This window comes from Talpa europaea, assembly GCF_964194135.1.
Source record: "Talpa europaea genome assembly, chromosome: 2".
NCBI lineage: Eukaryota > Metazoa > Chordata > Mammalia > Eulipotyphla > Talpidae > Talpa > Talpa europaea.
In genome coordinates, this window is record NC_140068.1 from 51,863,805 (window position 1) to 51,886,736 (window position 22,932).

The 22,932-nt window shown below is 38.3% G+C and overlaps 1 protein-coding gene across 7 annotated transcripts in view; it reads right to left on the reverse strand.

Annotated features, from left to right (window-relative positions):
* The window catches only part of KLHL32 (kelch like family member 32), a gene marked incomplete at both ends in the record, with an annotated part of 142,699 nt that overhangs the window by 64,468 nt on the left and 55,299 nt on the right, over window positions 1-22,932 (reverse strand). For 5 of the 7 annotated variants that reach the window (XM_084229082.1, XM_084229086.1, XM_084229084.1 and 2 more), the window contains one exon: window positions 18,202-18,300. The exons of the other annotated variants lie outside the window; for them this stretch is intronic. In XM_084229082.1, coding sequence (XP_084085208.1) covers window positions 18,202-18,300 — 99 coding nt within the window. The remainder of the gene's footprint in view (window positions 1-18,201; window positions 18,301-22,932) is intronic. 7 annotated transcript variants of the gene reach the window in all.

Consider the following 22,932-nt stretch of genomic DNA (forward strand, 5'->3'; position numbering starts at 1 on the left):
TTTGCTTCCTTTCCCACAGTACCAAATAAGTTTGGGAGGAAGGATCTGTCTGTTCTATTCACTTCTGTATCTCAAGTGCCTAGAACAGTGCCAGGCATATGGAAGGGGCTCAAGCTACATTTGCTGAATGAATGAACCCATTTCACCTCCTTGGCTTCCCTGGTTCAGGTTCATTAACCACTTCCTCTTTTGTGCCTACACCCTACCCTCTGCAGATTTCTTTCTTTTTTTTTTTTAAGATTTATTTATTTATTTATACAATCACTGGGTACAGTCAGAAGCACAGGAGGGCGAGAGAATTCACCAGAGCCAGAGTGGGGAGCAGAGCAGGCAGAAGGACCAAAGCACACTGCTGAGGGGAGCAGCAGGCGGCAGGAGAGGTCTGAGTGCCATGTGGGACCCTCCTCCGGTGGCCAGGGAGCAGCCGGGGATCGAACCAGCGCTGCCAAGGCTGCGGGCAGCTTCACAAGCCAGCGCTCAACCGCTGCGCCACCGGGGAGGTCCCCCTCTGTAGATTTCTAGCATAACAAAGATTGCTGTATGCACCCTTTGATTATAGATCTGCCTACTAAATCTGAACTTGTTTGTGTGAAAGACTGTATTTTGTCTCTGTACCTAGCAAGGAGCAGATCGTCAATATATGTGATTTTAATGAAAGTCCACGAGATTTTTCTGTATAGTTATAACTCAGCAAAAAGAGAACAGGCCTTTTTTCCAACATGTCTACTCAATTTAAAACATCATCAGGTCATTTTTCATACCATTTCATACCATAGTGGCTTCCCTCATCTTTCCTTTCTCTTCCTGGCATTCACACACACATACACACACACACTCACACACACACAAATGGTAAGGCCAGTGGCCATTCAGTTTTATGTGTAAAAAAACTGGTAATACTCATTAGCGTTCACAGTGTTCATGAACAAGTGAACTATATTGTTAAAGAACAAGATCTCAATCTGCTGTTAAAAACAGTATTTCAATCCAGCCAAAATTTCAATCCAGCCAAGAGAGAATGATTTCCTCTATCAAATGCCAATTCAGATCAGTACCTTTTCAAATGATGCTTTGTCCTAATTAAGAGATGGTTTTCTTACTCTTACATTATGTGACTTCAAAATCCAAGTTTCCCAGACAGTGGTTTTAAATGGAAATTATAAGTCAGCAACAAGAAACTCCTGAGTAAAAGGAAAATCTTATTTTCTAAAAAGATTTCATTCCTGTCACACTGATTTTCACTTGAAATTTAGTTTCTATTCAGAATTATGGTGCATACATTGTTGCTCTTTGGGGAATCTTCAAAAATAGTATTTATTTTCCTTTGGTTTAGGGTTTTTTTGCTTCTTCTTCCCTTCTATTTGTTTCTTATAGCATGAATGACAAGTTAAATAGCAGAAGAAGAACCATAAAATGTGTTCTCAATACTATACTAGCTATGGAATAAACACCAGTTTTCAGCCTGCAATACTTATTTAACTATGTATGTCTCCAAATGCAGTCTTTCTGTGTGGCCAATTCTCCTAATTAGATCATTAAAATGGTTATTCCCCAGATTCACTACTGAATATGCTAGCAAAAAAGATAGCATGCACACGGCAAATATGGTCATATTTTGAGTTACATTCAAATTAATTACAACTGTGAAGCAAAGCATCAGGTTATGAAGACATGGGTGGAAGGAAGGAGGGCAGTTTGGTGGCCGTGAATAACTCCTGTGGCCGTTCCACCAGCCTTCCCAAGCAGGGGAGGCAGCAGAGAAGGATGGGAGGCAGCCTCTGTGATATCTCCTTGTGGTTCTCATCTGTAGCACAGTGAATGGCCATCAATTAGGATGTGTTTCTCAACATCCCAGTTAAGTAAGTACTAATACTGTGTGGCCAGAGTTCATACAAGACTTACTTTATATTGTAATTTAGAGCAGATTTAAAACTATGTCTGAACAAATGTCACCCAGACTCATTTGCAGCCCAACATCCTTTCTTGAGTTGGAGAATTAAAGCATAGCCTTTTTAGTTAGGGTCTGCATAGGCACTGCACATAAGCCACAGCTGGACATATATATGCCGCAGCCAAGAGGTGTGTGTGGAGATGTTGCAACGGTGACACAAGCTGAGAGTCCAGGATGTGTATTTCTAATATGTGGTCTATCTTCATTTCATCCACACCCAGACATCCCCTGGCCTGTCAGGAATCTCTTGCCCATTCAGCACTGTAGTTTAGTAATAGCCTTGCCACTGGAATTACACAGAACACAGACAGTCGTCTCATGACTGCATCTACTACAGACTTTCCAAATATCTTCCTCACAAATACTTTTCCTCAAATCTAGGCGCCTTAGCAAACTGACAAGATTTGGAAATCTGATAGAGAATCTTTTATGTAATAGTAAAGATACCCGTGAACTACACAGCTTTAATAACACCTATTTCTCTTGTAGCTTCATCTAGTTCTGAAAATGTTGTGGACCTGTGGAAAGAAGAAAAGCATCAACAATATGTACTCTCACTTTGGCAAACTATGACTTTGGTTCAAGATAATAAACTTCTCTCAAGTTCAAAGTAAAAGTAACACCATTCATTTCCTACATTTTGCCTGATGATGAAGACTGAAGATTTATCTAATAACATTCAACTAATATGACCATTTTAACAATACTGTGTTTCACCATAATTACGTATCATTTCCAATTATTGATGCCCTTCATTTACACCCCCGACAAAATGTCACCTGAATTATCACATCAATACTTTGCCACAGAAATGTGGTCTTGTAATAACATACATGAAACTTGATGTGACAGCAGACATGTAACAGCATACAAGCAGCTTGAGGCTGTATTATATAATGCTGATATTACATCATATTTTAAGGATCCTCTATTTGAAAAGTCACTGTTGTTATGGAAGCCAAAAAATCTTTTTTAAAAACTACTCCCAAATTTCTTCCCATTCTGACATACCCATTCTGCATATAAAGCTAGTAGGTTTGATTTCAGGAATCTTAATTAAAGTGAAATAGAAAGATTGTGGTACCTACTTCCAGGGACCAAGCACCAAGTCAGACCTGGGAGCCCTTTGTAATTGAATACTAATGCTTCCCTCTTCAAGCCCTCTGTCACATACCAAGTAACTTGCCACTAACCTATTAATGCAGATCTCTTCCAACTAGTAAAATATTCCTGGAAAGACCAGTAAAAAAAAGTTGTTGCATCTTATGTATCCTGTCATAATGCCCTTATCACAGATTATAATTGAAAAACGACTTATTGGATTATATATGATAAAAAAGCAACAAACAAAAACAAAATAAACAATCCAGTCAAAAAATGGGCAGAAGAACTCAAAAGACATTTCTCCAAAGAGGAAATGCAAATGGCTAACAGGCATATGAAAAAATGTTCAACGTCCCTTATCATGAGGGAAATGCAAATCAAAAAAGCAACAGTTTACAAGCCACATCTGTGACTTCAAGTAGAAAGTGGAAAGGACAGCTTGGTTACAGGTATGATTTCACAACTGAGCAGAGTGATTACATCTCCTACAGTTAACCGAGAATGATGCTCTCAAATAAATGATCTGAGATTTAAGAATTCTCTAAATGCTAACTGCACACAAGACCTCTTAAAAAGCTAGTAATAATGAGGAGATTCTGTATTATAAATGCTTTTTTAAATTTTTATTTATTTATGCATACAAGAACTGGGGTGTAAGCCAGGGATGGTGGGGGAGGGGGTCACAGGATTCACCAGAGACGGTGCAGGGAGCTAAACAGGCGGATCTACTGAAATCCACTGCTGAGGGGGAGCAGTGGACCAGACAGGAGAGGTCTGCTGCACCATGAGGGTTAGTTCCCCAGTCAGAGGATCAAACCAAAGTGGCTGGTGACAGCTTGATAGCGATGAGACTTAAGCCCTGCACCAAGAAGAAGGCCCCAGATTCCATTTCTTAAGAAAGTCAGGCCACTGAAGCTAGAAGGACTGTTCCCTCTTCTGACTTCTAACTCTACTTGTATTATTGGTCTAATCCTTTGTCAGTGATTACATAGTTTCTCTCCAGTAATGCGTAAAGGTAGGGCCTGTATCTGTACTTCTTAGGTTTCCCATTCTGGATTCACAAAGAGGCTACTCAATTTTGATTGCTGGATAGTACACGGGTGAGAAAAAAATCAGACTGTTAAAAAATTTTGCTTCCTGTTTTGGTCTTCAGTTTAACATAAATCACAGATTGTCCTGTTCCTCTAAAAATTCTTAAATGTTCTCTAGTACTTGATATTTAAATAGCTTATTTAATATTAAATAAATGTATTATTATTTTAATATGCTATATTTTGATATATATTTAATATTCAAATAATTTAAAATATTTAAAATACATGCCTAGAATGTTAGTCACACTAGAAATAAATATGGCAATCCAAACTGAGAGGGAAAGAAATATAAAGTTATTAACTAAACTTTTCATAACCACATGAATAATGGTAGCCATTTTTAGTCTACCATTCAATATCAGCTATACTACCATTTCATTCTTTACGACTCTGAAAAAATTTTAAATTTAACTGGTTTTATATATTTATTTGGATTTATAATTTTATATTTTCCTTGTCTCTTTCACTAAGTCATAATCTGTGGCATCTTTAGTACACTAGAGTAGTAGGAAAAGTATAGGATTTGAAGTTCACTCATCTCGATTGCCTCAGCAGGTGGCAAACCTCTTTGAATCTAATTTTCTCATCTAAAAAATGGGGAAAGTGATTTTTGCTGATGAGTCCTTGATATGTGTAAAATATCTTCCACATAGTAGATGCTCAATATACAGTGGCTATCTTATCATTATTATTATTCCCATTTAAAAATGCTAGCAAGGATGCTTCAGCTATAAAGTTAGAAATTTTACTTAGTGAATGGGTAAGGGGAAAAAATTGCCTAATATGTACTCTTTTTCCACAGATATCAACAAAAATCATGGTTGGCATGTAAAATCATTTATTTCTTTTGTACTTAAAATCATTTTAGCATAGATAAACAAGGAGAGCAGATTGAGACATGATACTGTATCATCACCAAGTATGTATTACTATATTATTCTCTGGTTCCCATGCTCGATATTACACATAGCAAAAGGCAAATGGAGAAATCTAAGGATGAAGGAGCTGCATTTTTTTATGACCTTATTCGAAAATAAACTCCTTGGGGAAATACAATTTATTCAGATTATCAAGACCCTGCTGTGCAAATCTACAGTCTGGGAGCACACTATGGAGATCAAAAAATATTTACTTTATTCTGTTGGGTAAAAAAGCTTTTAATGAATGCATAATTAAGGCAAAAAAAAGTGTATACAGCTTTAGAAATTCCACTGCTGAGCCAAGCCATTAATATCCAAGGCACCATACCCAGTTGCAATTCCACCTGTTTCCTATTTGGATTACAACCTAGTTATAAATCAAGGTATTACGTGACTACACGACCTGGTGCTGCAGAAAAGGATTGTACTCAGGACTAGAGCAAACATTAAGGGCTTTGTTGTGGATGTGCGGCGAGGGCTGGCCCACTGGAACATGATGAAACAAATAAACAAAACCCAAACCTTTTATAGCCCCGGAACGAATCATGGAGGAAAAAATTATTTTATAAATATCAAGCATATAGAAGAGTCTTTAAGTTTTCTCCATAATATATTACCATCGATAGGATAAAGTCTAATTGTTATGGAAGAAAAAATGAGCAGTTCATTGACAATGCAAGCCACATTACTTGTGATATGAAAAATAATGTAAAACCAGATGTTTTTACCTGTAGAAATAGAGTTATATGGGTTATTTGTGTACAAACACATAAATACATCTGAACAACTATAAGAAACAACTACTACATATTCATATATTGATATAAATATGTATATAGTACAATTTGATTAAACTAAAACAAAATATTAGCAGCAATTCAAAAAATACAAGAAAAAAACCTGGCATGCTCTAATTCTTAGAGTCTTTGAAGGCCTATTTAAATATATTTGTGCTGTATAACAGAGGAATTCTACAATTAGGTTACTCGTACATTTTCATAATCAATTGTATGCATAATATCCAAGACTCATGAATAATTTTATATTGTTCCTTGGCAAAGTCTATAGTAAGCTGGAAATTCAGTAGGAAGGAAGCAAAAGACACAGCCATCGTCATCAACTAATAATTCTGGCCCCAGTTGCCATGTGCTGCAAAATGCTATTGTGAAGTTTACTAAAGCTGCCTCAGCACTTTAGGCTATTACCACTGAATTACGGGTTATGCAGAGGAAATTAATGTATGTTTCTCTTGTTAATTGAAAATAGACTATCTGGGCAATAAGGGCTATATAACTAAAATTTTAATAACTGCAAACTTCTTGAACTATGAGAGGCAAAAATCAGGTTAAAGTTTTAAAAAATAATAGTGTAGAAGTAATAACGACATATTTCTTAGTTCTGGTAAGCAAAGACAGAGGGCTGAAAATTAACCCAACTGTGCACTCTCAGTAACCTTTCAGTTCTATACACATTCTCATGATTTTACGTAAAAATGAGGGTTGGAAGTTAGTTATTTTTCAAATCTGTATTGTTTTCATTTTTTACATTTTGAATGCTATGACAGACTAAAAACAACAAGATTCTTGTAAGTACAAACTAGAATAACTTCAAATTTATCTCAATATAGTGACACGTCCAAATCTGCTTCTCAGTGACTTAACAGGCAGGTAACTGATGTGCAGTGGTGTGGCAACAGCAGCTATAACAGTGGTCCTCAAATTGTGGTCCCCAGATCACTAACATCACTATCACCTGGGAATCTCTCAGGCTCCTCCTCACACCTTTGGGAATGGGGTTTTAGCCAGCCATTGAGGTGATTCTATGCATGGTCAAATTTAAGAACCACTGGGTATGGAGTGTGCATTTGAGTGAATATAGGAATAACTCTCACCAGGAAAATTATATAATTGCATGACCTCAGCTCCTCTCTGCTCTGTAGTGGGTAAACTTTATACTGACTATATGGGGTTGAGGCTGGTGTACTGAAAGTCTAATCAAAGACACAGGCAGGCATTTTCCAGGGCCTATGCACCCGTCCCTAACTCAGTGTGCAGTTATGTAAAGGTCAATAGCCAGCTTGAAAGGATACTAGTGGACAGAGATTGAGAAAGGAAGTACAGGAGAAGTCTAGAGAAGAACGGCTTCCAAGAGGCAGATATGCGGATAACACTCTCCCAGCAAGGAATAACTTATATTGTTCTTCTTTTAAACAGATACACTGCATTTATTTTTCCTAATCAGGGAGCTTTGCAGGACAGCAGGCAACTTTATTATAAAAAAATTCCATCATAGGGAACTCTCGTGGCACATTTTATCATAGAGAACTCTCAAATAACATTCCTTTCTAAGCAACTACTATGCAGTGCTCAGAATGAAAGGTTTTTCAGTTGTTTTGTGGAGTCTGTATATGATGATGGGAAAGATGTTTTATTTACAGGAGGGACATGGGAAACAACAAAACAAAACTTCTTAACTACAAAGCATTGGTACCATGTAATGTATTACTTTTAATAGCACTGATTTTATTATTTATTAAAGTACAATTTCAGTATGAGGTTATCATATTTCAGAAGCAGGGAGAAGTGATAGTTCATTTATTTGGGACTTACTAAAAACAATACAGGTACTGCTGCATATTAAGGAGTAGTAGCTGAGAAAAAAAATACCTTTTGCAGAATGTGATTATTTCCAAAATTTTCAGGAACAGACTTGTCCAATATGTTGTTGATTGGAAGTAGGTAGTAAAGTACTGACATTTCCAGGACTGAGAGGAGACAGGAGTGAGGAGAGTGGGTAGGAAGATAACTGTGGAATTAATAAAGAAATTCACAAGTGAAGCATTCCATTCTATTGGCTCCGGTTTCTAGGGCACTTCAGGTAGAGTAGTGCATTGAGGGATACTTTGCAAGCACTATCTCATTGAATCCTCCAACACCCCTAAGAGGTAGATTATATATAGGATACCATATCTGTGTTTTACAGAAGAGGAGTGGGGGCAAAGAGGTTAAGTAACTTGCCCAAGGTCACAGAACTCTGGAACATGAAGTTATATCATGGGGAGATAGATAAGTAAATCAACACAAACAATATGGTGTGATCAGCACCCCGGAAGACTGCCCATAATTAATGAGGAGCAGGGAAGTCTAACTCCAACTAGGTGGATTGATCAGACAACTCTGGAAGGGGAGATAAAACATGAACAAGTACTTGAAGGTTAAATAGGAATTTATAAGATGACAAAGCAAGGGAAGAATAACCCACAGAGAAGGAGGCTTCATACAAAGAGGTTTAAGTACAGGAAATGCAGGAAGTACACATGACTGTGGCACAGCATGTTTGTAGTAAAGTTGTTTTTTATTTGCTTGTATTTTATTTATTTATTTATTTATTTATTTTTAAAGATTTATTTATTTATTTATTTATACATGCACTGGGTACAGTCAGAAGCGCGGGAGGGTGAGAGAATTCACCAGAGCCAGAGCGGGGAGCAGAGCAGGCAGAAGGACCGAAGTACACTGCTGAGGGGAGCAGGGGGCGGCAGGAGAGGTCTGTGTGCCATGTGGGACCCTCACCCGGCAGCCGGGGATCGAACCGGTGCTGCAGAGGCTGCGGGCAGCTTCACAACCCAGCATTCAACCGCTGCGCCACTGGGGAGGCCCTTTGCTTGTATTTTAAAGCTAAGAAGATAGGAGGTTTTATCATAATGATGGAGCCTGTGTGCCTAATTAAGAGGATTGCACCATATCCTAAAGGATATGGTGAAACAATGAACAATGAATGCATTTTAAGCAACAGTGTGACATGATTGGGTTGTAATTTTTTTTAATCAATCAGAATTTTGAATGGATTTTTTAAAACTTAGAAAAATCAGTCAAATAAAATTTTGGAATGAGTCAAGAGTGAAGGCAGATTGATTGGTTAGTAGGAAGATTCTTTTGGAAATAAGTCATGAGGATTCAAATTAAGACTGTGGTAACAGAGATTGAAAGAGATTTCAAAAGTTATGGAGATTCAGAGAAAATCCAAAACACAGATATTTATAGAAGTTTTATTCATAATTGCCAAAACTTACAGGCAACCAAGATGTACTTTAGTAGGTAAAGAAAGTGTAGTACAACTAGACAATGGAATATTATTCAGCACTAAAGAAATGAGCTATTAAGTCACGAAAAGACATAGACGAAATTTAAATGCATATTTTCAAGCCAAAGAAGCCAATCTGAAAGGGCTACACACTATAAGATTCCAGTTATTTGACATTCTGGAAAAAGGCAAACTATGGAAACAGTGAAAAGATCAGTGGTTGCCGGGGATGAGGTAAGGAATGTGAGGGGTAAATAGCACAGAGGATTTTTAGAGCAGTGAAGTTATTCTGTATGACACTATAGTGGTAGACACATGTCCTTATATATTTGTAAAACCCCAAGAATAAATGCTAATGTGAACCATGAGCTCTGGATGATAATGATATACTAATCTAGGTTCATCAATTGCAACAAATAACCACTTTGGTGGGGGATGTTAATCATGGGGGTGGTTATGCATTGTGGGGACTGGGTATTGGGAAATTTCTGTGCCTTCCTCTCAATATTGTTGTAAGCCTAAATCTGCTATAAAGAATTAGTGTATTTAAAAAAAAAAGTTTAAGAGAAGAGAGTTAAAAAATCTTAGTGATAGTATACGTGGGGCACAAGAAGGCAGAACATTTTTGATGACTCTTGGGTTTCCAGCTCATGTTCACACTCAGAAAGGGCACAGCACTGTGAGATATCCATGAGGAAATACCCAACAAGGCAGTTGGTGTAGAGTTGAGAAAGCACACTCCTTGGGTATGGTAAGAACATGGCAAATAGTGAAACAAGAAAGGGAAAAGACAAGTCTGTAAACCTAGTCTGTAATCAGTGGATGGGAACTGATCTGGAGTTTTAGAGAAACAAATTGTTTTGTGAGCCAGAAAAATAACTTAGATTGTACAGCAAAGTAATGACCAGCGTTAAACAGGCAGGGAGCACAGCTGAGCTGCTGCGAGAACGTTCAGGAAAAATAATGCAGACCTGAATGATATCAGTGATGATGAAGAGAAAGAGAAGGCGTAATTGAGAGTTTAAGAGACTAATTCAATAAAATTTAGTAGGATTCAAGAGATCATGGAGGAATGTAAGATCACGCTAAGGTTTCTGATTTGAGTTATTATAGGGGTGGTGGTTTCTTACCAAAGATGGAAAGGAGGAGCAGGCGTGTGAGATTGGGTGCAAATGAATTTGTGATGCATGTGGTATGTTGAGTGGAAATGTTGGTGGGACAAAGAGTTTTGGAGTTAGGAGAGGAGGCAGGGATAACCAAACCTTGTCATATACCTAAAAACAAATGAGGAACCACCATTCCCTGGAGCTGATGGAGATGGAGTTTATAAAGGAGCTGAAAGAAAGGAGAACCAGGAGACCATCTTAAGAAAGCAGAGGTACAGGGAAAAGTAGAGCTACCTGTGTTAAAATGTTATGGGGTGGTCACATTAAGATACTGAGAAAGACTAGCCGTGCTTAACAATTAGGAGGATTTAGTGTCGTTTGTTGGAATGGATTTTGAGGAATAATGAAGTCTGGAGACTAAGTTCAATAGGTTTGAAGAATGAATAGATGGTAAGGAAGTGCAGGCACTGATCACAGCTTGGTAGTGAGTGGAAAGAGGGGTGCAGTACTGCACTAAGAAAAGAAAAGTTTCTCCTACCTCATTGATCCTAATTTAAAAATGAAAGAAAGGTGACAGTGGAGAAGGAGGTATTAAAACCAGGGGAAATATAGGAGGCTCCTGATGGGATAAGGAGCAGAGAGGCTGCTCAGGCTTAGAAAGAGGGCAGACATTTAATTATGAGTAGAAATGTTTGCAGGTGGAGGACGGGATGGTTGGATCCATATCTCAAATGAAAGATTTTCTTTTAAATGCCCCAAACTTCCAAGTAAGAATAATGTAATTAAATGAGATTGATATCTGTTTGTTTTGTTTATTGATTCTAGCTCTAGCATTAATAAAACTGTGGAGACATTATATTCTTTTATTTTGAGAAAAATAAGCTGAAAGTGATTTTAAGATTGCCCAGTTAACAACAGTTAACTTGGAATGTAGATTACTATTAGAAAAATCCTTTCAGATAATCTTTCTGTACTTTGAAAACTCCCATTGAAGAGCTGTGAAGAGCTAGTCAACACTAGATTATCCACATAACGAATTAAAATGACTAAAAGTGACTTCCCTCGCCAGACAGCATGCCTCTGGGCTGTCACTTACTGACATCCTTTGGTGTGGCTTAGGGAATAAAAGCCAACATAATAGCATATGAAAAAAATTAATTGGGATCCTAAAATGGCTACTAAAAGATCTGATGATACATTTCAGAGCCAAATATTAATGATATTTGGCAGATATGACATTCTGGATTACCCATGCCAGATAGCAAATACTCTTGATCAGAACAAATAATTAGCAGTTGGCTATGATTTGATAGTCCTGATACATTTCTATGCTTTCTGATCATTTTCACTGATTAAAAATAAATTCAAAAGATTAAACCATTTGTAATATATTTTCCAAACTTTATACCTTAACTTTCTCCAAATACAACAATATCAGCTCTACTGAAGTATGGAGAAGCACACAGATAGTATATTTGATTAAGGGCATATTAAATATATATGCTGGCACAATCATTTGTCTTATCTAAATGTGGAAAAAATAGCTCAGTGTTAGAGAAAAAAAGAGCATGAGTTATAACTCCTCAACCTTGAGGATAAATTATTTTATTCAACACACCCACTATATATTATGTATTTAGGAGATACTGTTAATTTAATAATTAAATTTATAATAATACATTGTTTGGAAGAGATAACCTCCTATAAGTCACTGTAGTATTACTTAGTTTAAACATGATCATCTATTACACATTGTAAAATATACACAATTCATAGTGCCAAATGCAAGCCCCATAGAAAGTGTTTTCAACTAAAAAAATACATTTAATGTGCAAAATTAATGGAAGACTGATTTCTTATTCTATTTTTCTTCCTATAGTTTAATATGTCAATATTTAAAAAGCGGGAAAAAATGCTGAAGGGATATAGCTTTCATTCCCTGCATATATATACTGGTATGGACTGACCCCTGTCTTCCCAAAATTTATATATTGAAGCTCTACCCTCTTTCTCTGTCTCTCTCTCTTTCATCCCCCAACTCCCTGCCTATGTGACAACACAGCAAAAAGGCATCTGCCTATAAGCCAGAAAGAGAGCCCTCACCAGAGTCCAAAAACACTGGCATGTTGCTCTAAGACTTCCAGTCCCTGTGACAGAACTGTGATGGACAAATTTCTGTTGTTTAAATCACTGCCTTGAGTATTATGTTACAGCAGCGCAAGCTGACTAGTACACATACTGAGCTCATGCAATGTGAAGGGAAGGAGGGGATACGAAATAATAAAGACTTGTAAGACATGGTGCCTGCCAAGAGCCCCACAGTAACTGGGGCCTGCAAGACATTTCCAACCACATTAACCCATGAGAAAATTGATGCAAAACAGCAGTCCTTTACTTTCAGTTTCTGTGAAGATACTTCCAATGCAGCTCAAAGTTAAAAGTGGAAAAATGTTTTCTTAGCAAAAGAACATCAAAATTGCAAAAATAAGAACAGAATACCCAGATTTCTTCCTAATACCCTCAGGAGAGAATAACCAACATTCTTTAAACCTTTGTGCCTTCAGCGAAGAGAGAGAACGACTAATTCTCATCGAGGTCCACGTAGTGTGAAACTAAATGAAGATGAGGGATGCGACATAAGCATCTTCACAGAGGCAAAAAGCCACCTCTTCTTCCTTTTCCTTTAAGTTCATTCATGGCTTCTGAATGATTAATGATAAGAATTCTGGCTTTGCTTTACTAGATCATCCCAATGTGCACACTGTAAATAGAATACCACCTTCAATCTGGGTAAATGATCTTCTATAATTGTAAAAGCAGAAAATAAAACCAATGGGGGAAAAAAAGAGAAACAAATCCCCTGCTCTGTTTGCTACCAGTGATAAAATGTTTTACCTAGAGCCCTCGTGTCCCGTTCCTCTCCCATCACAGCAGCATGTCTCCTCTTTCAGGTCACGTCTTTCACATAAAAGTGCTAAACTAATGCCGCTTAATGACAAATTAATGTCCATGAATAAAAAATACACCTCTAATAGCATAGAGTAATTTGCCATTACAATATCATCATTGGACATGCCCCTGGTTTAATACGATGTATTTAATTCATAACCTAATGAGTGATATATAAAAAGAGGGAGATGAACCCTGCAATTACATTTATGTGAGTCTGTCACCTTATTTGTAAAACCTTAGAGTCATTTACATTCAAATTAGAACAAATGAGTGATTTCACAAAGTGCAGTGATAAATGACCACAGCAGCCCAAGACAAAACTGTATTTCCTGTGAACACATTAACAGTTTCCTATTATTTGTTAAAAATTACAATACATATTGCCCAGTGTGGTGTGAATAATGACTTTTTTACTGATTAGGTCAGAAGACTAATATGTAGCAAAATAAATAATTTTTCTTTTCATTTTTTCTTATTTTAGCTTTAAATTAACTACTGAATTCTGGTGGACTCACACTGCCACCTGCTGCCTAGGAACAGATACAAAATGTATACTATCAAAAAGGATTATTCACCACTTTACTGGTCTTATTCAAAAAGGCTCTGTGATGACTTTTTAAATCACTGTACTTAGGTTATATTTCATAATAAAGGCTGATACCTGAATGAAAAGAACACTTCTTCATCATCAACAAGAGGATATACTATTTGCTATTTGGGGGAGGTGATTAAAAAATGTACAAATGGTTTTTGTTTTTTTTTTTTTAACAATAACGACAAAAAAGATATTTTCAGCAAAGCCTGGGCCTCCTAGGCATCACTTTCAGGAGAGAGGGTATGTATGTGTGTGTGTGTGTGTGTGTGTGTGTGTGTTTTCTTTACTCCTGTCTATGGTACAATCTGAAGCAGCCTGAAAAGGCTCTCTCTGCCACCAAGGTTTTCTACCCCTAGTGTTTTGCCATAATGGCAAGCCCCAACAAGAAAGGACAATGTTAGGTCAAAAAAGGCACGAGGACTGGAGACCAGGCTGGTGAGAAAAGGCTCTGGCCTTGGAAATGAGGTTAAGGATTTTTGTAGATAAAACGATGATCCTGAATGGTCATCATGAGCTGGCGGAGGTTTTCAAAGCCAGATCAATACTGAATTTAAGTTTTTCCAACTGTAAAAAAAAATCACCTGCCTATTGGGTAACTTAGCAGAGGGGAAATGGGAATTGTTGTGCAAAACCCTCAGTGACTGACAGGCCCTCAGTGGTTCTCTTCCAGAAAAATAATGATGGCTCTAGGGACTGTTGTTTGACATGGACAGAGGCTAGAAACCAGCAGAATTCTCAGGAAGATATTATGAAGCCATTATAACCTAGAACCAAAAAGGTGAGAGGTCAGAGAGGGCAAGAAAAATAGTGGCAGAGAGAAGGATTAGGTTTGAAGTATTTGGGGGAGGTAGAATCAACCCAATTGGGTAACTGATTGGACATGGTGGGGAAGAAAGTGCCTAAGACTGAGTCTGGATTTCAGTGGAGATGTCAGAAGTTAATCTATAAAAAGGGGAAATCAGAGCTTGGGAAAACAAACACGATTCAAAAGCTTATGTTTATGCGAGGGATACAGTAAACCAGTAGACACACTGAAACCTCAACATCTGTAGCCTGTCACTCCTGAGGATGGTCTGCAGAGTCTCCTTCATAATATTTAAACTAGTACATGGCATATATGAAAACATGTATACTCTGAAAGAAAGATAATTTTCATGTTTTACTGGACCTATTTTAAAGACAATTACCCTTTAATGAACTGGTGCATCTTTCTTATGATTTTTTTTTTTTAAAGCACAGTAGACATGGAAGAAAAACAGAAGGAAAAAAAAGGAAAAGAAACACATTTTATTTGGAACTGGATCTCAACTAGCTGGTAAAAGTCTGATCGGCCATGCTTATTAACAATACACTAACACGACAGGCTACATACGACTGTGGAATTTCGCCACAGAGAGTGTGAGAAAGGATACACACTTGAGCAGTTGTTGCTAAATCCCTATCTTGGGATGAAGGGCTGTTGCTGTAGCCACTGCCCGTCCCCTGCCTATAAGCATCCATTTCATTGTCCAGGATCCCTGCTTATTCCACAAACATGCACTGAGAACCTGTGTGTTCTTAAGGACAGGCCGTGAGAGGACCTGGGACAGAAATCAGTAAGGTGACGGTCTCACAGCCTAGAAGACTTACTCAGAGACTGTCCTCATCCTTGTAGAGCGACACTGCTCCTGAGGTTTCCTGCCAGAGGGAAAGCAAGGGAAAGGAGCCCATGTAGTGACCTCAAAGAATCATTTCACTTTGCGGGAGCAACAGTCTTTGATTGTACAGAGAGACTTCAGGTCCTAATAGTGACGAAACTCAGGGAGGTTTAGGGGAGTCTCAATGAGAGTCGCCGAGGGGTTCATGACTTTTTATGAGCACTGGAGAACGACAGGAGGTATTAGAAGTCTTCACACCTCTGGAAGAGAACCCAAGAAATAATGGTATTTGAGAACAACTAAATACCAGACATCCTAGCAAGGAGAATGGATTCACAAACGCCTAGTTGGACAAAGTATTGAACAAGCATGGAAACTGTATTACTCTAAATCGATGGGGCAGAATTTCTATGTGCATTTTAAGTACTAGAGAAAAGATTTTTCATTTTAACAAAATACTGTTTTTTATAATGTGATCCCATTGATATTAAAGATCAACTGAGCAATTGTATCAAAAAATTGCAAATAGGTATTGTTATAAGACCGTGTCAAAATACAAAAGCTAGCTGATCCAGTCTGGTAATTTTATAATTCTAAAAGAAAGGTATGTGTGTTGTGTGTTTTTAAGATTTACTTATTTATGCAGAGAAGAACTAGGGTGTAGGCCAGAGGTGGGAGGATGGGATGAAAAAATTCACTAGAGTCAGAGTGGGGAACAGAACAGGTGGATATACTGAAATACACTGCTAAGGGGAGAAGCAAGTGAGACAGGAGAGGTCTGCTCAGCCATATGTGGGTCAGCATCCTGGCCAGGGATCGAACTTAGGCTACAGCAAGTATGAGTTTTTAAAGGACTGACATAATGTTTCTACATACACATGGTTTTGGTTCTCTTATAGTCAAAGTTTCCTCCTAGAATTTGGACATCTTGCAACATCACAAATAATACAGCAAATTAAAGTTACATGACAGAATGAAATGAAAACATAGTGGTGGAAAGAAAGTGAAAATTTCAACCACTGCTCAAGCAGCCTGTTAATAAATTAACTATCCATAAAATATATCTATAAGCAAGCTACTCCTTTTCCTCAGTAAACGAATGAATTTCAAGAGTTAAATTTAAAAATGCACAGTCACTTGGTATCTCAACAAATTCATCTGATGGGGTGAGAAAATACCTTTGAATGTCCAATGTTCATCCTGAATTTGCATTTATAAGAAAATTATTATGCACTATTTAATGTGCATCATAATTAGCACCGTAACTTAACTTTTGTCAACCTGCCACAGAAAAAGTGAATTAGGTGATGATGCTGAAAGCTCAGGTTGCAATATTTGATGTAGAAATGTCAGATACAAGTAATTTCAATTTCAGAAGTCAAACATAGACCTTTGAAATCTTGTAACCTTTCTATGGTATTCCCATTTGCTACTCACAAAAAGGGATTAAAAACAGTTCTCCCAGACCACCCAACAATATTGAGGGGAAAAGAAAGGAAAATAAGATCAAAATAGTTAAACATTTACTGTTAGATTAAATGCGCTGAAATAATGATAAAACTTTCATATACTCTATTTGAATTGTTCCTTAGGTGAGCAAGGCTGACATTCCTCACACTATCTCCCTGGGAAGCACTGGTTCCTATTTCCCAAGGTTGCTGGGGAAGATTAAATAAGATGATATATGGGAAAAAGCTTTGCTTTTTTGTGGGTGTGGGCAGCAGAATTCAAGGACAAAGGCCATATTTAGAATTAGAGAAAATGATTAGGAGGAAAAGAAAGTAATTGGGTGAAAACAAACGGGATATTTCTACTTACTAGTGTCATGACATAGTGTCATATGTCAATTCAATGATAGTAGAATTAAATTGTGTGGCTTTATCACTTAAAAAATTCATTTTCACTATTATAATGTAAGAAATGCAAGTAAACTTCCTACCAGTGGAGAAAATGAGAGAATTCCAATAGAAGAGATTAGTACTTAACTCTGTAAAATATAAAAGAGACTCAGCTGTCTGCCTGAGATGTTCTACCTCTTACTGTCTAACCAAAGGTGTTTCATCCAACAAGAAATAGTGGTCTTTGGAATTGGAAATGTTGACCCACTCACTAGCTTTATAACCTCGGGCAAGCTCGGTACATTTCAAATCTGATTTTTCACCTATGAAAATATGCAAAGTTGTTAGAGGATTGGAGGAATGTACAGGAGGTGGTCAGTGGGTAGCAAGCAGTCTCCTCTCACTCTCCATCTCAAAGCCTTTGCTTACCACTTCAGCAAATTGGAGAAAAGCATAGATCACTTACAATTTTTTCAGAATTCATTGCCTGGAAAGTTCACATGGAAATTATTACACATGACTTCGTGATATACAAGTTATTGTTACTGAAATCTGAAAAGACTGTCCCACTTTTCATGTTGGTGGTGATTTTGCAATCAAACACTATTGCTTCAAATCAGGATCCTTTCTACATCATCTCCCTGGGCAGCTGCAGTGACCCCTGTGCAAGGTTGCTGAGTCACTCTGCTGCCTGAAGGTAGTGGGAACAGGGGGTAGACAGAGAGGGTGAAGGAAAGGCTCAGAGTTCTGTGATAGGAGTTGAGAAATGCAGAAGCCTCTCAGCTCGTGTCCTGGAGAAAATCAGTCACCATGAGCCACATCCTGGGAAGCACTAGTTTTACCTGCTGCTGGTGGGGTACAGCTTATGACAGCAGGGAAAGGGAATAGGAAGAATGCATCCGTGGGGCAAAGCTCACATACCTGGATGAGATAGTGGGAACATAAATTGAGAAGTTCCAACAACTGGAGGTGACTGCCAGCTGCTAACACATCCTGGATCACGCCTGGCTCCAACAAAATCTGTTTTTTTAATAAAAAGAAAACTATCAGTTACTTTACAAATGCATATAATGCTTGCTTAATATATATACTATTTTTATACTCATACTTAATATACTATGTCTGCATTTATGTGGTTCCTTTTTAAAAAAAGAGATTTATTTATTTTTATACAAGAACTAGGTTACAGGCCAGATGTGCGGGATGGTGAGAGGATTCACTGGAGACAAAGCGGGGGACAGAACAGGCTGACTGAAGGAATACACTGCTGAGGGGAGCAGAGGGTGAGATAGGAGAGGTCTGCTTCGCCATGTGGGATTCTTGCCAGCCGGCATCGAACCTGCATTGCAGAGCCTGAGGACAGCTTCACAGTGCAGCGCTCAAGTGCCTGCGCCAGGGAGGCCTTATGTGGTTCCTTATTATGAATGTCAGTTCTTTATTCTATTATGATTAGTGAGCTGTGGTCCTTACTCTCGCAGGTGAGTTTTCATTTCCAATGCTCATGCCCTGCATGTAGGGCTCTTAGTCACACTCATTTTTGTAGGAGGATGTGAAAATTCCGAAGGAACAATATAAGTATAAAATTCAGCTTGTAATCGATGTAATCTTATAAAATACAAAATAACCAAATTTTGGTTTTTCAATATTTTGTTCTTCAGTAAATCACAGAAACGGTGTGGTTAACAGGCACTTTAGGGGAAAGGAGAGTGTGTTTCCCTTGCAAAATGAGGCCCGAGATGAATATTCCTTCATTTTACTTCTAAGTCCTATAACAGTGAATTTCAACCACAAACTCATTTTTCTCCTCCTAATTTTAGATTCTATACTCTTTTCTATTTCACATAAAAGATGGAGAAAGAATATTTTCAGCTTCTCAAATATACTGGTGATACCAATATTTTTCTGGCTCAGTTCAACTTTGTGCTTTCTATTGCCAGTTCTTGAGCTGCTGAAGAGGACTACAGAAAAACACAACTGTGCTAATGAAGTTCACTTTACATGCACAACTACAAGGCACAAAAAGGCCCTTAAAGCTGCCGCTACCATCCTAACACACTTCCTCAGACCAGAGACCAGTCTCGTCTCTGGACCAAAACGCCAGCATCCCCTGGGCACTTGTGAAAATTGCAGATTCTTGGGTATCTCCCCAGACCTAACTACATCAGAAACTTTCAGGGTGAAACCAGCAATGGGTGTTTAAATAAGCCCCCATGGTGGTTCTGAAGCACAGGGAAGCGTGAAAAACACTGATGTGGTCAATTCACTCTTCTACTCCAATGCTGCTCACACCTCCTTTCTCCTCAAGTCTCCACCTTCCTTTTCCCTTACTCTTCCCAAGGCTCCCACTACCAAACCTACCAGTTCACCTCCCCATATCTGTATCAGCACATTTTGTTTGCTTTAGCACACCACTGGTATACCAGATCCCAACCCACTTCTGCTTGCAGTAGTCCATCTCTTCTTATATCATTATCATGTTCTCTAGAGGTTGGAAAATTCCCATCAGCATACACATATACCCTTTTATCTCTATCTTAAGTAATAAAGACTCCTCCCTTGATCTTACAGCTCTCTCATGCTCCCTTTCACGACAGAGTTCCTCAGGAAAGTTGTCCACACACAATGCTGCCGTTTCGTCTCTCTGTTCCCTCTTGAACCCACACTTGTCCAGTTTTTTTTAAAGGTTTATTTATTTATGCATACAAGAACAAGTCCAGTTTTGTTCCCATTCATTGTTCCTCCAAAAGTGTTCTTGTTAAGGTCACCAGTGATTTCCAAATCCCAGGGTCAAATCCAATGGTCATTTCTCAATACTTACTCTTACTTGAGCTGAAGCAGATAGCAAAATTGATGGCTCTTCCTCGGACAATTTCTTCCCTCACTTCTGGGACAACATTGGTCTCTTAGTTTTTTCTATTTCAGTAGCCACTCCTCTTTGCCAAGTTCTTCCCAACCTCAAAGTTTGGAAATATCTGGAATTCAGTCCTCAGACCTCTTTTATCCTCTCTTCCCTCTCACTGCATGGAGGCTGTCATGTAATACGGTGTCTTTAAAATTATCTACACTAATGATACTTGAATATGTTTCTCCAGTCCCAATCTCACCTTAAACTCCTGTCACTTGTATTCAACTGCCTGTTCATTATTGCCATGTGGATATCCAGTGAACAGTTCAAATTGAACCCCTGGGGGCTCTCTTGGTGCTTATCTCAACGAGGAAAAGAACTTGAGGAAAGAATCCAATGTCGAGATGAGAGAAAGCAAAGCAAGAAATTTATTGATAGATAAGAGGAAGCACAGGACAGCTCTCTGAACAGAGAGGGTCCCTAGCGGGTAGTCACTGAGGTGGCAAGGAGTAGGGGCTTATATAGGTGTAGAGGGCAAGAAATGGGGGTTTGGCTATTGGTGTTTTGCGTGTCTTTTGCTGATTGGAACTTGTAATAATATGCATGGAACTGTAGGGGATAATACTAAGAAAAATAAGTCAGAAGGAGAAAGACAACTATCAGATGGTGTCACTCATATGTGGAATATAGAGAAACAAAACAAAGGATCAGACAAAAATAAACCAAAAGCAAACCATAGAAATCTGACTATAAAATTGACAATACCAGAGGGTGGGGAGAGAGATGGAGTACAGAGGAAGGAGGGGCCCAATCGACTCCAGTGGAGGACCCTGGCGGTGAATGTGGTGTGATAACTTACATCTAAAAGCTGTGAACCTTTGCCTCTGAATTATATGCAGTGTTGTAAATCAATGTTACCTCCAACAAATAAAGTTACACATCTGTTTGATTTTATAACTAAGCTATAGAAAAGGTAGGTCAAGCAATTTGATTTTAAATATGACCCGGGAAACATTATATTTTAATCTTATCTCAGTGGCTTCCCGGTGTAGTTTTTAAATGTCCTAAAGAACTATCAAATGGGGAAGAGTTTGCAGATAACTTGAATTTCACTGTTCTTGCTGAAGCTCAGTGACTCAATCCTGATTGGTTGTGGCCTGTAGGGTCTCCTAGGTTACTGAAGCCCAATGAGTCCTATGTTACCTGGCTTGTCCTCGCAGACCAAGCTTTGGTCTGTTATTGTGTTCATATTCTGAACATTCCGAACATTCCATTTTTAATTGGGTTGGGGGCATCCTGACTCCAACCTACTGTTTCTCAATCAGATTGATATATAAACTAACAGCTCCTGGGCATAAGGGGCACCCTCCTGGTTCTAACCAACTGTGCTTGATCAGTTTAACAAATAGAGTTGGGACACCTGGGTTTAGGGGACACCCTCCTGGCTCCTACTGATTCTCCCTTATTTAGACTGAAAAATGATCTTAGGACACCTGTGCTTGGGGCGCCCTGTTCCTAACTGACCACCTGTACCCATTTCCTAACTTCCTCATTCGCTAGCACTTAGAAGATAACCAGCACATAGCCGTCATTCAACATTATTTTATAATAAATTATTGATGAATTGATTTAGGTATATTTTATATTTAGAATAGTAAGAGAAAATATAACCTAACATAAGAGGAGAAGGCTATAAATTATATTTCTGAGTTAGTAAAGGAGTGAAAATGTTAAGCACATGTAACAAAAACACCAAACACTCAACTGATTCTGAAAATTATTTATAGCTCCTTTCCACTAGTCAGCAGGAGAAAGTTGAATTTCTCCAACTCCTCATGGAGGGACGCTTTGATTGACATTCAAGAAATTATTGTAGCTCCCATCACAGGAGCAAGGATGTAGTATATTCTAGCAGAAGAGGCATGGCCTAAGGCACAGGATGGGGAATAGATGGATTAGAAAGGTTAGATTTAGCCTTTAAATCCTGTCAGTTGTGCTCATTTCACACAACTGGCATTCATGATAACCTCCAAGGCTCGGTCATGCCAAACACAAAGACGGATATCATAGAGCGACAAGATGAATATTCTACAGCATGTGTGGCACATCTATCCAGCAGACTCACTTCGCTAAACCATCACATGAGAAACCCATGCCAGAATTGTTTTATCTTTGTTTCTTGTTGTTGGTTTTTTTTTTTTTTGTGTGTGTGTGTGTGTGTGTGTGCTATAGGGATCTTTTCTTCTCTCATTACCACATAAATTCTAAAAGATGCTTTAGTACTTCAAATTCCTTAGTGCTTTTAAAGGGTGTGGTTTGGGGAGGGGAAAAAGAAAAATGACTAACAGGAGGGCTGGGTCTCACTTACAGAAACAGAATCAGCATTTGCAAACCCCACTTGTATGGGTCTTCTAAATTCAGCACTGTTGATCTTTGATGAGTGGCTGTTCTAATATATTTTTCCACAGAATTTGTGCTTGGGCATGAATGCAAATAAAGACTCGATCTCCTCACAACTTAGAGCATAATGAATTTGTCCAGTACCTGCCTAAAAGAAATGGCCAAAGAATCGCCTTCTGCATAAGGAAGGGATCTCAACTATGCCCATTTAGGGAGGACAACTCAGGCAGCCAAGTGTGAGTGCTACAAAGTATATGTTGGTTACATTTAGGCCTTTCAGAAACATATACCCATTAACATCTAGCCCAGCACTCAAAGCAAGGCAAGCAGAAGGGACACTCAAAGGCCACCTACAGGAAGGGAGCACAGAGCAGTAGGATGGGGGCTAATGTTAGAGACTTGACACG